The sequence below is a fragment of the Cebus imitator genome, unplaced genomic scaffold (genome assembly GCF_001604975.1).
Source record: "Cebus imitator isolate Cc_AM_T3 unplaced genomic scaffold, Cebus_imitator-1.0 Scaffold275, whole genome shotgun sequence".
In the NCBI taxonomy this organism is placed as follows: domain Eukaryota; kingdom Metazoa; phylum Chordata; class Mammalia; order Primates; family Cebidae; genus Cebus; species Cebus imitator.
This window is the reverse complement of record NW_016107590.1, coordinates 1,792,721-1,807,763: the sequence shown is the minus strand read 5'-3', so window position 1 is coordinate 1,807,763 and position 15,043 is coordinate 1,792,721. Positions and strand designations below refer to the sequence as shown.

The 15,043-nt window shown below is 41.6% G+C and overlaps 1 protein-coding gene across 1 annotated transcript in view; it reads left to right on the top strand.

Annotated features, from left to right (window-relative positions):
- PHAX (phosphorylated adaptor for RNA export) overlaps positions 1-14,375 on the top strand; it is a 20,745-nt gene extending 6,370 nt beyond the window's left edge. Inside the window, exons 4-5 of the mRNA XM_017501005.2 lie at positions 7,103-7,186; positions 13,683-14,375. Coding sequence (XP_017356494.1) covers positions 7,103-7,186; positions 13,683-13,952 — 354 coding nt within the window. The 3' untranslated portion in view covers positions 13,953-14,375. The remainder of the gene's footprint in view (positions 1-7,102; positions 7,187-13,682) is intronic.
- Positions 14,376-15,043: the final 668 nt, after the last annotated feature.

Below are 15,043 nucleotides of genomic sequence, written 5' to 3'. Positions count from 1 at the left end.
AAAAAAAAAAAAAAAAAAGGATGCCAAAGTGGGCGGATTACCTGAGTTTGGGAGTTCGAGACCAGCCTGACCAACATGGAAAAACCCTGTCTCTACTAAAAATACAAAATTAGCCAAGCATGGTGTCTCATACCTGTAATCCCAGCTCATCGGGAGGTTAAGGCAGGAGAATCATTTGAACCCGGGAGGTGGAGGTTGCAGTGAGCCAAGATCACACCATTGCATTCCAGCCTGGGGAACAAGAACGAAACTCCATCTCAAAAAAAAAATTAGTACAATCATTTTTGCATTTAATACTTTCTTTACAAAAAACAGATAAATTGTAGCTTGTTACTGTATAGTCACCAAAACATTTCTTACATGATTCATTAAAGGTAGGGGTTGTTTTTTTTTTTTTTTTTTTTAAGGAGTCTCACTCTGTCACCCAGGCTGGAATGCAGTGGCATAATCTCGGATCACTGCAATCTCCGCCTCTCGGGTTCAAGCAATTCTCCTGCCTCAGTCTTCCAAGTAGCTGGGATAACAGACGTGTCACCACAACCAGCTGATATTTATATATTTGCATTTTTAGTAGAGATGGGGTTTTGCCATGTTGGCCAGGCTGGTCTCGAACTCCTGACCTCAGGCCAGGTGATCCACCCGCCTCGGCCTCCCAAAGTGCTGGGATTACAGGAGTGAGCCACTGTGCCTGTCCAAGGGGTTGAAATTTTAAGACAGCAGTGTCTAGGGGAGACTAAGAGCTCAGATCTTGAGAATATGGGTTTTAGACTTTGGGCACCCTTTTTTACTTCTATATTTACAACATATTAGTTGAAATTTGACTAAGTTGTTTGACTTCTTGGAGCTTCAGTCTCCTCAGCTGTAAAATGAGGATTAGAGGAGATAATGCACATAAAGTATTGACCACAGTGTCCAGCACTTAGCAATGGTAAGCAGAAGTGTTATTTTTGGTTTAAAAGGGTCCTGGGGGCCGGGTGCGGTGGCTCAAGCCTGTAATCCCAGCACTTTGGGAGGCCGAGGCGGGTGGATCACGAGGTCAAGAGATCGAGACCATCCTGGTCAACATGGTGAAACCCCATCTCTACTAAAACTACAAAACATTAGCTGGGCATGGTGGTGTGTGCCTGTAATCCCAGCTACTCAGGAGGCTGAGGCAGGAGAATTGCCTGAACCCAGGAGACAGAAGTTGCGGTGAGCCGAGATCGCGCCATTGCACTCCAGCCTGGGTAACAAGAGCGAAACTCCGTCTCAAAAGAAAAAAGGGGGTGGGGGGTTCTGGGGTGGGAGAGCAATAATGGGAGGAAAGTTTGAGAAGCACTTTACTGTTTCAGAATGGCAGAAATAGCTCCTCTGGTTAGGCCAGATCATGAGCACTGGCAGTTATAGAAGGGTTTGGCATGTCTCATTTAATTCAGCTTTCACCACAGGGTGAGGATGAAGGTTTGAATGACTTCCTTGGTTTTTGTTACTGATAAGTCTGAATAGTATAACATCACAAGGGAGTAGATCAATATTGTGCTTTAGACATGGGAAGAAAAAAACCCAGTTAGGATTGATAGCATTGGCTGAGGAAATAGCCTGTGAACATAAATTACAGAAGTCAAAACAGAGGTTAGCAACAAAACAAATAATAATCATGAATGCACTGCTATCCTGTTTGTGTCATTGTTAAAGTACTTTGATTTTCATTTAGTTGACCACAAAATTAGAGATTTCATCAATATTTTAGTACTGTAATAAATCTTTATATTCCAGTGAGCTAATGCAGATTTACTAAATATTGGGAAGGTGCAGGTTCAAATTAACTTTCTTACTTTATTTTGTTTTTTGAGACAGTCGGGCCCTGTTGCCCAGGCTGGAGTGCAGTGGGGCGATCTCAGCTTACTGTACCCTCCACCTCCTGGGCTCAAGCCATCCGCCACCTCAGCCTTCTGAGTGGGTGGGACTGCAGGGGCATGCCATCACGCTTGGCTAATTTTTTGTGTTTTTAATAGAGATGGGGTTTCACCATGTTGCCCAGGCTGGTTTTGAACTTGTGAGCTCAAGCAATCTGCCCACCTTGGCCTCCCAAAGTGCTGGGATTACAGGTGTGAGGTACTACGTTCGGCCCCCAAATTTGCTTTCTTTGGATGAGTTCTTTCCCTGAATAATTACTGAGTGCTCTCTCCATGCCAGGCACTGTTCTAGAGAGGGGAGCTTATGTTGTGCTTGGGGGGGAGGAAGACAGTCTATAAACAATAAATATAACTTCAAGTGTGTTAAAAAGTGATACATTGACCAGGCACACCTGTAATCCCAGCACTTTGGGAGGCCGAGGTGGGTAGATTGCTTGAGCCCAGGAGTTTGAGACAAGCCTGGGTAACATGGTGAAATCCTGTTTCTGCCAAAAAAAAAAAATAAAGGCCAGGCTTGGTGGCACATGCATTTATTCCCAACTACTCAGGAGGCTGAGGTGGGAGGATCACTTGAACCTGACATGTCAAGGCTGTAGTGAGCCAAAATCATGCCACTGCACTCCAGCTTGGGTGACAGCGCGAGACCCTGTCTCAAAAAAAAAAAAAAAAAACAGTGATATATTCTGTGGGAAAGGAAAGAAATCAAATGGAGCTATGGGGAGTAACGGAAAGGAGGACGTTGCAATTAAACTAATGTGGTCTGGATAGACTATTAAGAAGGTGCCATTTGAACGAAGTCTTGAGGTGAAGCAATGACTACTGCAGGAAGAATAGACCAAGTAGAAGTAACAGCCATTGTAGAAGTGAAGGATGCCCGGAAGGCCAGAACTAGGGTGAAGTAAGCAATTTACTTGCTGTAGGTGCGAAATTTGAGATTGCCTTAAAAACTCAATAATCAGCCAGGCGCGGTGGCTCACGCCTGTAATCCTATCCTAGCACTTTGGGAGGCTGAGGTGGGTGGATCACCTGAGGTCAGGAGTTCAAGACCAGCCTGGCCATCATGGTGAAACCCCACCTTAAAAAAAAAAAAAAAAAAAAAAAAAAAAAAAAAAAAAAAAAAAAAAAAAAAAAAAAAAAAAAAAAAAAAAAAAAAAAAAAAAAAAAACTCAATAATCAAAATGAATATTATTTGAATGTACCAGTTTCAAAAATCAAAATTAATGCAAAAAATCCATAATGGACAAAATTTTAAAGACAGGCTTTTACCCTGTGCTTGGCAAGACTGCTCCCTCCACCCTGATCTCTGCCTAGTTCCTGTCTGAACAAGGGGCCAATGTGGTAGGAGCAGAGTGCATGAGAGAGTTGAATAGGATGTAAAGTCAGAGAGGTAATTGGGCCAGGTCTAGTAGGAACCTAAAGGAATTTGCCTTTTATTTTAAATGAAATGGCCCCTAGAGGGTTTTGGATAGATGAGAAATATATTTCATTTCGGCTGCTGTTTTGAGAATAGACTGAATTGAGGGTAAGAGTAGAAGCAGGAAAAGCCATTCCAGGTGGGTCTGACCAGCATGGTAGCAATGGGGTGAAGGAAAAGTGGTCAGATTCTGGGTATATGTGGAAGATAGAGCCAACAGAATTTCCTAGTGAATTAGATGGAGGATGTAAGAAAAGGAAGAGTCAAGGATGATTCCAAGGTTTTTAGCCAATTTAAAGAGCAATGTCCAAAAATTCACATTAGCTCCAAAGTCTCAAAAGTCTAGATTGTTTAATGAAAAGACATAGATTACAAACCGAGCCCAGTGACTCACGCCTCATCACTTTGGGAGGCTGAGTCAGGCATATCACCAGAGGTCAGGAGTTTGAGAGCAGCCTGACCAACATGGTAAAACCCATCTCTACTAAAAATACAAAAATTAGCCAGGTGTGGTGGTGTGTGCCTGTAATCCCAGCTGCTTGGGAGGCTGAGGCTAGAGAATCACTTGAACCAGGGAGGTGGAGATTGCCATGAGTAGAGATTGCACCACTGCAGTCCAGCCTGGGCAACAAGAGTGAAACTCCGTCACAAAAATAAACAAATAAAAATACAAACCAATTTACACATCAGAATCCCATTTGGGGTTGGGGTTACAAATATATGTGGTATATAAAAAAGTAAAAAGATAGCTAGGTGTGGTGGCTCGCATGTATAATCCTGAGACCAGCCCGGGTAACGTGGTGAAACCTAATCTCTACCAAAAAAAAAATACAAAAATTAGCTGGATGTTGTGGCACATGCTTGTAGTCCCAGCTACTTGGGAGGCTGAGAAGGTGGGAGGATCCCTTGAGCCCAGGAAGTCGAGCTGCAGTGAGGCATGATCACACCACTGCACTTTAGCCGGGGTGACAGAGTGAGACTCTGTCAAAATAAAGTAAAAAGATTATATATGTGAAAATGTTACAGTAATTAACTATGGATAATGGTATTATGGGTGGTTTTTTCTTTCTTTTTTTTTTCTTTTTGATAACAGGGTCTCTGTCATCCCAGTTGGAATGCAATGACACAATCACAGGTCATTGCAGCCCTGACCTCCCCAGCTCAAGCAGTCCTTGCACCTCAGCCTTCCAAGTAGCTGGGACTATAGGCTTGAGCCATCATGCGCAGCTAATTTTTGTAATTTTTGTAGAAACAGGGTTTCACCATGTTGCCCAGGCTGGTCTCAAACTCCTGGGTGCTCAAGGAATCCATATGCCTCTGAGATTATAGGTGTGAGCCACTGTACCCCACCTATTTTTTCTTTTCTTTTTTTTTTTTTTGGAAACAAATTTCATTCTTGTTGCCCAGGCTGGAGTGTAATGGTGCAATCTTGGCTCACCGCAACCTCCACCTCCCGGGTTCTAGTAATTCTTCTGCCTCAGCGTCTCAAGTAGCCGGGATTACAAGCATGTGCCACCATGCCCTGCTAATTTTGTATTTTTAGTAGAGACAGAGTTTCTACATGTTGGCCAGGGTGGTCTCAAACTCCCAACCTTGGGTGGTCCACCCACCTCGGCCTCCCAAAGTGCTGGGATTACAGGCGTGAGCCACCGCACCTGGCCCTATTTTTTCTTAGAACTGGATGTTTTGCTACTTTTTTCTGCAGTGAGTTGTCTGACATGCATCTGCTTAGCTGAGGTCAAACAAGACAACACTGCCTTGTTTCAGCTTCCTTACTATAAACAGGTGTCCTTTTCAAGGTCTGTTCAGTGCCATCTTTTTCACATTTTGTGCTTTTTCTGCTCCCTGAGAATTTTACTGTTTAAAATGGCCCCTCCAAGGGTAGTGCTATAGCGCTGATTAGTGTTTCTAAGAGCAAGAAGACTGTGACATGCCTTAGAGAGAAAATATGTGTTAGATAAGCTTCATTTAGGCATGAGTTAAAGGCCGTTGGCCATGAATTCAATGTTAATGAATAACAATAAGATGTCTTTAAAGCAAGATACATACAAGGTTTATACTGATCTGTTGACAAAAATGTTTATCAGAAGCTTTCAGGAACATAACCCTGTATTTTCCAGATGGAATGTTTTAATGTTCGCAGCAACTTTATAAAACAAAACTACCATGACTGGTGAGAAGCTACTCTGTGTGTGTGTGTGTGTGTGTATCTGATTTATTATATATATTTAAATCTTTGATGCCTTTGGAATATATCTTGGTATAAGACATGAGGTATAAATCCAACCTAATATTTTCCATGGTGGCTACCCAGTAGCTCAACCACCAATTCCGTGTGTGTGTGTGTGTGTGTGTGTGTGTGTGTGTGTTTGTGTGTGATGGAGGTTTGCTCTTGTCACGTAGGCTGGAGTGCAGTGGCGCAATATCAGCTCACTGCAACCTCCGCCTCCTGGGTCAGGTTCAAGCAATTCTCCTGCCTTAGCCTCCAAAGTAGCTGGGATTATGGCCGTGTGCTACCACACCTGGCTGATTTTTGTATTTTTGATACAGTGTTTCACCATGTTGACCAGGCTGGTCTCGAACTCCTGACCTCAGGTGATCCGTCTGCCTCAGCCTCCAAAGTGCTGGGATTATAGGCATGAGCCACCTCACCCGGCCTCAAACACCAATTCTTGAATAATACATTTATCTTCTCCAATTTCAAATAGTATCTATATCATAAACTAAATACCCATATATATTTGGCCTTTTTTTTCCTGGGTTTTCTATTTTGCCTCACTGATCATTCTAGTTTTATTTTGATACCACACTGTTTCAATTATTGAGACTTTATGATATATTTTAACATCTAATAGAATATTCATGCTGGGCTCAGTGGCTCACACCTGTAATCCTAGCCCTTTGGGAGGCTGAGGTGGGCAGATAACCTGAGGTCAGGAGTTTGAGACCAGGCTGGCCAACATGGTGAAACCCCATCTCTACTAAAAATAGAGACGCAGCATAAAAATGGCTTAATCTTAGCTCACTGCAACCTCTGCCTCCTGGGTTCAGTTGATTCTCGTGCCTCTTCCTCCCAAGTAGCTGGGATTACAGGCACAAAAATTAGCTGGGCGTGTGGTGAGCGCATATATTCCCAGGTACTCAGGAGGCTAAGGAAGAATTGCTTGAACCCGGGGGGCAGAGGTTGCAGTGAGCCAAGATTGTGCCACTTCACTCCAGCCTGGGCAAAAAAGTGAAACTCCATTTCAAAAAAAAAAATGCCGGGAGGCTGGTGTCAGGATTTTGAGACCAACCTGGCCAACACAGTGAAACCCCATCTCTACTAAAAATACAAAAAAAATTAGCCATGCGTGGTGACACCTGTAGTCCTAGCTGCTGGGAGGCTGAGGCAGAAGAATTGCTTGAACCTAGAGACAGAGGTTGCAGTGAGCTGAGATCGCACCACTGCACTCCAGCCTGGGCGACAGAGCGAGAGTCCATCTTAAAAAAAAAAGTATTCACTGAATTAGCCAGGTGGCAGATAAAAACAGAAAATCCAGTCATTTGTTAGGTCATTTGAGCTAAGTGGCCTTTTTTTGTTGTTACCATATAGATTTTTTAAATCACAGAATTTTAGAGTTAAAAAAGACCAAAGATTACCTTTGACCTTCATTTTATAAATGAGGGTCAGAATCAGCACTGGACTTCAGATCTTGTATTCCTTCAATCCCCTTTGTTGTGTCTCTGTTAAAAGATGCCTTGACCATTTATGAGAATAGTATATACAGTTTAACTTTTCTGTTTCTTTTTGTAGAATGGTAGTCGAAGAAGAACACCAGGTGGAGTTTTTCTGAATCTCTTGAAAAACACTCCTAGTATCAGCGAAGAACAAATTAAGGTAATGATAATAATGTCCTCACTACTTAAGTGCGGTCATAATTTGACTTCTACCCAGCCTCTAGCTTCATTTTCTATGAATATCCATTACGTGCTCTGCCTTCAGTGGACTGATTTTGTTATTGTCTCATTCTAAGTAACATTTGTGCCTTTTATTTATTTGTGTATTTATTTATTTATTTTGAGGCGGAGTGTCACTCTGTCATCCAGGCTGGAGTACAGTGGTGCGATCTCAGCTCACTGCAACCTCTGCCTCCTGGGTTCAAGTAATTCTCTGCCTCAGCCTCCCAACTAGCTGGAATTAAAGGTGCCTGCCACCATGGTTGGCTGATTTTTGTATTTTTAGTAGAGACAGGGTTTCACCATGTTGGCCAGGCTGGTCTTGAACTCCTAACCTCATGATCCACCCACCTTAGCCTCCCAAAGTCCTGGGATTATAGGAGTGAGCCACTGTGCCTGGCCAAGAATATATTTTATATACCTTCCTCCTAAGCAGGATAGGTTTCCATATTCCATTTGTTATATCACCTCTTTTATTATTTTTTTAAATTATTTTTATTATTATTTTTTTCATTTTTGGAAACAGTCTTACTCTGTTGCCCGAGCTGGAGTGCATCATCACGGCTCACTGCAGTCTTGACCTCCCTGGTATTAGATAACCCTCCTACCTCAGCCCCCCATATAGCTGGGACCAAAGGCATGCTCCACTATGGCCAGCTAATTTTTGTATTTTTTGTAGGGGCAGAGTTTCACCATGTTGGCCAAGCTGTTCTCCAACTCCTGGGTTCAAGCGGTCCTTCCACCTTGGCCTCCCAAAGTGCTGGGATTACAGATGTTAGCCACCTCACCTGGCCGTCCTTTGTTCTTTTTTTTTTTGAGACGGAGTTTTGCTCTTGTTACCCAGGCTGGAGTGCAATGGCACGATCTCGGCTCACCGCAACCTCCGCCTCCTGGGTTCAGGCAATTCTCCTGCCTCAGCCTCCTGAGGTAGCTGGGATTACAGGCACGTGCCACCATGCCCAGCTAATGTTTTGTATTTTTAGTAGGGACGGGGTTTCACCATGTTGACCAGGATGGTCTCGATCTCTTGACCTCGTGATCCACCCGCCTCAGCCTCCCAAAGTGCTGGGATTATAGGCATGAGCCACCGCGCCCGGCTCCTTTGTTCTTTTTAACCCCACACTTTCCTTCATGATTTAGACATTTTGAAGAGTTAAAGATGGTTAAGTCAGGCGCAATGGCTCATGTCTGTAATTCTAGCACTTTGGGAGGTCAAAGTGAGCAGATCACATAAGTTGAGGAGTTCAAGACTAGCTTGGCCAACATGGTGAAACCCTGAATCTCCTTAAAATACAAAAATTAGCCAGGCCTGGTGGCAGGCGCCTATAATCCCTGCTACTTCAGGAGGCTGATGCAGGAAAATCACTTGAACCTGGGAGGCAGAGGTTGCAGTGAGCCAAGATCATGCCACTGCACTCCAGCCTCGGCAACAGAGCGAGACTATGTCTTTTTAAAAAGAAGAAGAAGAATGTTGGGTTACTTTATTACATTCTGGTGATTATCTCCTCGTGGCTTTGTTTCATTCATTATTCCGTCTCCAGTATTATAAACTGCAAAGTGTAGACTCTTTAGTATTTTAAATCATTTTTGTGTTACTGGGAATGTCTTTTATCATTCTTCTACAGTATGGGTTTTTCAAAACTTAAAATGTATCTTTTAATTTGTTAATCAGAGAACATGATTTGCACTTAGCATTTATGCAAATACTAAAGACTGAGAACTAACCTCTTGCATAGGAAAGAGGTGGCGCACATCTAACACAGCCACTGTGTTTGAGTAGCTGTGTGGGTTTTTTTTTTGTTGTTTGTTTGTTTTGCGTTTTCTTTATGATAACAATGGTGATCAAGGTAATAGGAATGTGTCTTTTAGCCACACTGACTGTAACGCTAATGATGACAGATAAATAAAAGCCACTTACCTTGAGCTGGTCCAGGTAATCCTATTTTGCATCTGCTCAGTGTTGTTTCTTTTTCCTTGCTTTCTGGCTGTTCACTCAACAGTCATTTTAAGAGTCTGCTGTATTGGCATTCCAATAGGAAATGTTATTGTTACTGCACATCTAAAATCTCTAGTAACTACTTATTTCATCTCATTGTAACAACCGTTTCAATAATATGATTTGTAACAATGTAAGTTTCCTTAGGAACACAACTGTTGAGTGGTAGCAAAGATTATACTCTAATGTTCTGTCCCCTCCCTCAAATCTTGAAAAAGTATGTACTTAAAAGATACCTTCTAAGTAACTAAACCTTAAACAAACAGTATTCACAGGTAGGAGAGAAGAAATAATGTAACATTTACTGACTGCCTCCCACAGGACTAAAGATTCATATTATGTCACTTAATCTTCACCACATTGTATCACCATGAATGTCACTTTGTTATGCAAATGAAGAATAGTCAAAATTAGATGCCTGGGATCACACAGAACACTCTGACTCCAAACCCGCGGTTGGGGTTATTTTCACTCTAATGCGTCTTTGTAATTCAGTTATTCCAGCTCATTGGGGTAAAATGATTTTAATGCTAGAGGTTTTCATGTTAAACTACCAGAAACTTTGCATTATAATAACAAAAAATAGAAACATTTAGAATATCTAATAGTAGGGAAATGTTGACTTACACAGACTTTTTTTTTTTTTTTTTTTTTTTTGCTCTGTCGCCCAGGCAGGAGTGCAATGGCGCAATCTTGGCTCACTGCATCCTGTGCTTCTCAGGTTCAAGCAGTTCTCCCACCTCAGCTCTTGAGTAGCTGAGATTACAGGCACATCACCACAGCCAGCTAATTTTTGTATTTTTGTAGTTTTAATATTTTTTGTTTCACCATGTTGGCCATGCTGGTCCCAAACTCCTAACCTCAGGTGATCCAACCTCCTCGGCCTCCCAAAGTGCCGGGATTATAGGTGTGAGCCACCTCGACTGGCCAAAAAGTTATTTTTAAAAAGAGATGGTTTCACTCTGTCACCCAGGTCTCACTATGTTGCTCAGGCAAACTCTGGTTTTCAACTGATGTTCCTGCCTTGGCCTCTCAGAGCGCTGGGATTACAGGTGTGAGCCACTGTACCTGGCAGTTTTGTTTTGTTTTGAAGAGATAGGGTCTCCTGCTGTTACTCAGGCAGGAGTTCAATGGCACTATCATAGTTCACTGTAGCCTCAAACTCCTGGGCTCAAGTGACCCTCTTGCCTCAGCCTCCCAAGTAGCTGGAACTACAGGCACATACCATTATGCTCGACTTCTTTTTTTAATATTTTGTAGAGACAGGATCTTCCTATGTTGCCCAATCTTGTCTCAAACTCCTGGCCTTAAGCAATCCTACTGTCTGGGGCTTCTAAAGTCCTAGGATTACAAACATGAGCCACTGTGCCTGACGAATAAAATTTTATTATAGGTAATTTATTTCAGATGCCACCCAAATGACAATGTTGTAATTATTCTTTCAATTGCTGTGTTGCTAACAGTCACCATATGTAGAACTTAGAAGCCAGAACTTGACTGAGTGGGTTTGTTTTCCTGTTTTAAAATTCCATTTGGGTACATGACCTCACAGTTAAGTTTTGTTTTAGAAAACACAAAGTTTTCTGAAGGAAAAAAGCATTAGTTAAAACTTTATTTGCTTTGTTCAAAGAAAAAAAATAAAACTCAGCTAAACACTATAGAGTCAGACCCTTAACTTGGAGAGTTAAGTATATATAGGTATAGATGGGTGGGGGGAAGATTTTCCCTCAAATTTGCTCTCTGCATTTGTGATAAAGATATTAACAACATGTTGCAACAACATTTTGTTGTTGTTGTTGCAACAACATTTTGGGGACCATTTACTACTTTCTACTATTCATAACTCATGGGAATGAAGTTTATTTTATTTATTTTTCATTTTTTGAGACAAAGCCTAGCTCTTTTGCCCAGGCTAGAGTCCAGTAGCAAGACCTCAGCTCATCCTAGGTTCAAGCGATTCTTCTGCCTGTCTCCCAAGTAGCTGGGAAGCTGGGATTACAGGTGCCCGCCACCATACCCAGCTAATTTTTTTTTTTTTTTTTTTTTTTAGTAGAAACAGGGTTTCACCATATTGGCCAGGCTGGTCTCAAACTCCTAACCTCAAGCAATCCACCCACCGTGGCCTCCCAAACTGCTGGGATTACAAGCATGAGTTACAGCACCCAGCCAAAGTTTGTTTTGTTTTTAATAAGGCTTGCCATATCTGGAGAGAAAAGGGTAGCTTCATAAAATTTACCCAGTGTTACCAAGCCTTAAACAACTAGAATTCTTAGCAAGATGCTTGGATGTGCTTCCATATAAAATAAAAATCCTTCTACTTAATGGCTTCTTCATATTCTTCGAGTTAAGAGTAAATGAACTCTTAGAAAAAAATGCAAATCATCACTTTTGTGAAGGCAGTATAATAGATTTTAAGAATATTGGCCTGGGTGTAGTGGCTCATGCTGGTAATTCCGGCACTTTGGGAAGCTGAGGCAGGTGGATCACTTGAGGCCAGGAGTTTGAGACCAACCTGGGCAACACGGAAAAAAACCCATCTCTACTAAAAATACAAAAATTAGCTGGGTATGGTAGCTCACACCTGTAGTCCCAGCTACTCAGGAGGCTGAGGCATGAAAATTGCTTGAACCCAGAGATTACAGTGAGCTGAGCTCAGACCACTGCTCTCCAGCCTAGGTGACAAAGCCAGGTTCTGTCTCAAAAAGGAATAAAAAATAGAAAAGGAAAAAAAAAAATGGAGGAGGGCCAGGCACGGTGGCTCACACCTGTAATCCCAGTACTTTTGGATGCTGAGGCGGGCAGATCATGATGTCAGGAGTTTGAGAACAACCTGACCAATATGGTGAAACCCTGTCTCTACTAAAAATACAAAAATTAGCTGGCCATTGTAGCACAAACCTGTAATCTTAACTACTCTGGAGGCTGGGACAGGAGAATCACTTGAACCCGGGAGGCAGAGATTGCAGTGAGCCAAGATCTCGCCATTGCACTCCAGTCTGGGCGACAGAGTGAGACTTCGTCTCAAAAAAAAAAAGGAAGAGAAATCACCAGCTACTTGTGATGCTGAGGCGGGAGAATTGCTCAGGATTAGTCCAGGAATTCAAGGCTGCAGTGAGGTATAATGATACCACTGCACTGCACCTTGAGTGACAGAGCAAGGTCCCATCTCTATCAAAAACTTTTAAAAATAAAAAGAAGAATGTTGGAGAAATCATATATTAGTTTAGACTTTATACCTTTACATGTTACCTGTCTTTTTTTGCCTAATTTTCCACATCTGAAAACAAGGATAGCATGACTATCTCATAAGGTTTTTGTGAGGATTAAATGAGTTAATTTGTATGTAAAGTCCTTAGCAAAATGCCGTTATATAAAAATACTCACTTGGTAAGTGATAGCAAGCCTCATTATCTTCTGAATTCACCTTTGTTTTTCCTCTACTTTTTTCTCATGTATGTACCCTCCTTTTCCATCCTCATTCTTCCTCATCTCTTTACCAAATACTTTTATTATTTCTCTTCATCAAAACACTCATATTTTGAAGTTTTCCCTTACCCCTTCATTTCAAAGATCTTTGTGGCTTCCTCTGCCAATTCTGTGTGCTACTTATAACTATTTAGCATAAATTTTAGGAGAGGGTGTCCTGTATCCCACCATCTTCCGTAATGCTTTTTATATAAGAAGGGATTGGGATTTGTATTCTTTAAGAATATAACAGGGCCTGGCTTCACTGCAGCTTTTAGGAGTTCCTGCCCAGGAGATAATAGGGTCCCAGAAGTATGTCCTGCTACACCAGCTTCTTTTTTAAACCTTTGAACCTTCTCTGTTTTAGTACAGGTAGACTATCCCTAATCTGAAAGTCCAAAATGCTGCAAAACTTTTGCTTTTTTGTTGTTGTTGTTTTGTTTTGTTTTTTGAGACAGAACCTCACTCTGTGGCCCAGGTTGGAGTTCAGTGGCGCAATCTCGGCTCACTGCAACCTCCACCTCCACCTCCCAGATTCAAGCAGTTCTTCTGCTTCATCCTCCTGAGTAGCTGAGACCCACAGGCATATGCCACCACGCCTAGCTAATTTTTGTACTTTTAGTAGAGACGAGATTTCACCATGTTGGCCAGGCTGGTCTTCTACTCCTGACCTCAAATGAACCACCCACTTTGACTTCCCAAAGTGCTAGGATTACAGGCATGAGCTACCATGCCCAGCCTTCATTTAGGAAAGTTTTAACTGTAGATATGATACGTTATGGTAGAATAAGCATGGCCCTAAACCTAACACTAGACTGGGTTTAAATTGGTTTCAATCTTTATTTGCAGTGAGTACTTAATATCTTGAACTCCCATCTTCATAATGAGCCTAATAATATTTGTTTATGGGCCAGTCGTGGAATACACTTTTAATACATGGTAGTTCTTATTTACTAAAGTTGTTCCTGTATTATAGGACATTTTCTACATTGAAAATCAAAAGGAATATGAAAATAAAAAAGCTGCCAGGAAGAGGAGAACACAAGTGTTGGGGAAAAAGATGAAACAAGCTATTAAAAGCCTAAATTTTCAAGAAGATGATGATACGTCACGAGAAACTTTTGCAAGTGACACAAACGAGGCCCTGGCATCTCTTGATGAGTCACAGGAAGGACATGGAGAAGCCAAGTTGGATGCAGAGGAAGCCATTGAAGTTGATCATTCTCATGATTTAGACATCTTTTAAGTACATTTTCAATAATTTGAGGACTAAGCCTTTCTAAAATAACATTGTAATAAACCATTTTTACTGAGATTGCAACATTTTGCACTGAAAAACATGAGAATCTGGAGGAAAGAGAATTGTTTTCTTGTTTTAAATAAAGTATGTGGGGAAAGGAATGCAATTGATAGAAACATTTAAAGGTATCTCATGTCTGACAAAATACTTAAGAGTATATAGCACAGGATTTAATTTCTCAATCTGTTGCATGTGCTAATTATTATGACTATTAATAGTTGATAATCAGTTTTGTCTAGGTCATAACATACTATTCAAAAGTTTGTTTGCTTTTTCAAATTTATCTTTGCATTGAATTATGCTTTGGCTTTAAAACATTCCACTAAAATAATAACGGGACATATAAATTATTAAGCTGTTACAAGTGCATTCAAATTTGCTTTTTCTGTGTTCTAAGAACTCAGGCAATTTTAAGGATAAAGACTAAAATTGGCCAGGCTCAGTGGCTCACACCTGTAATCTCAGCACTTTGGGAGGTCGAGGCAGACGGATCACTTGAGGTCATGAATTCAAGACCAGCTAGACCAACGTGGTGAAACCCCATCTGTACTAAAAATACAAAAATTAGCCAGGCGTGGTTGTGCATGCCTGTAACCCTAGCTACTCGGGAGACTGAGGCAGAAGAATCACTTGAACCTAGGAGGCAGAGATTGCAGTTAGCTGAGATCCAGCCTGGGTGACAGAGCAAGACTCCATCTCAAAAAAAAAAAGACTAAAATTAAGATGTTTATACTGATGGTTCTTCCTACTCATTTGTTTGTCTAGAAGTAAGTAATTGTCAGAAGTTTTTCAGATAACTATCTGTTCTTTTTGTTTTTTGTTTAAGTCAGAGTCTCAATCTGTTGCCTAGGCCAGAGTGCAGTGGCAGTCTTGGCTTACGGCAGCTTCCATCTCCCAGGTTCAAACAATCACAAGCCTCAGGCTCCTGAGAGCTGGGATCACAGGCATGCGCCACCAAGCCCAGCTAATTTTTGCATTTTTAGTAGAGACTGTTTTCGCCATGTTGACCAGGCTGGTCTCAAACTCCTGGCCTCATC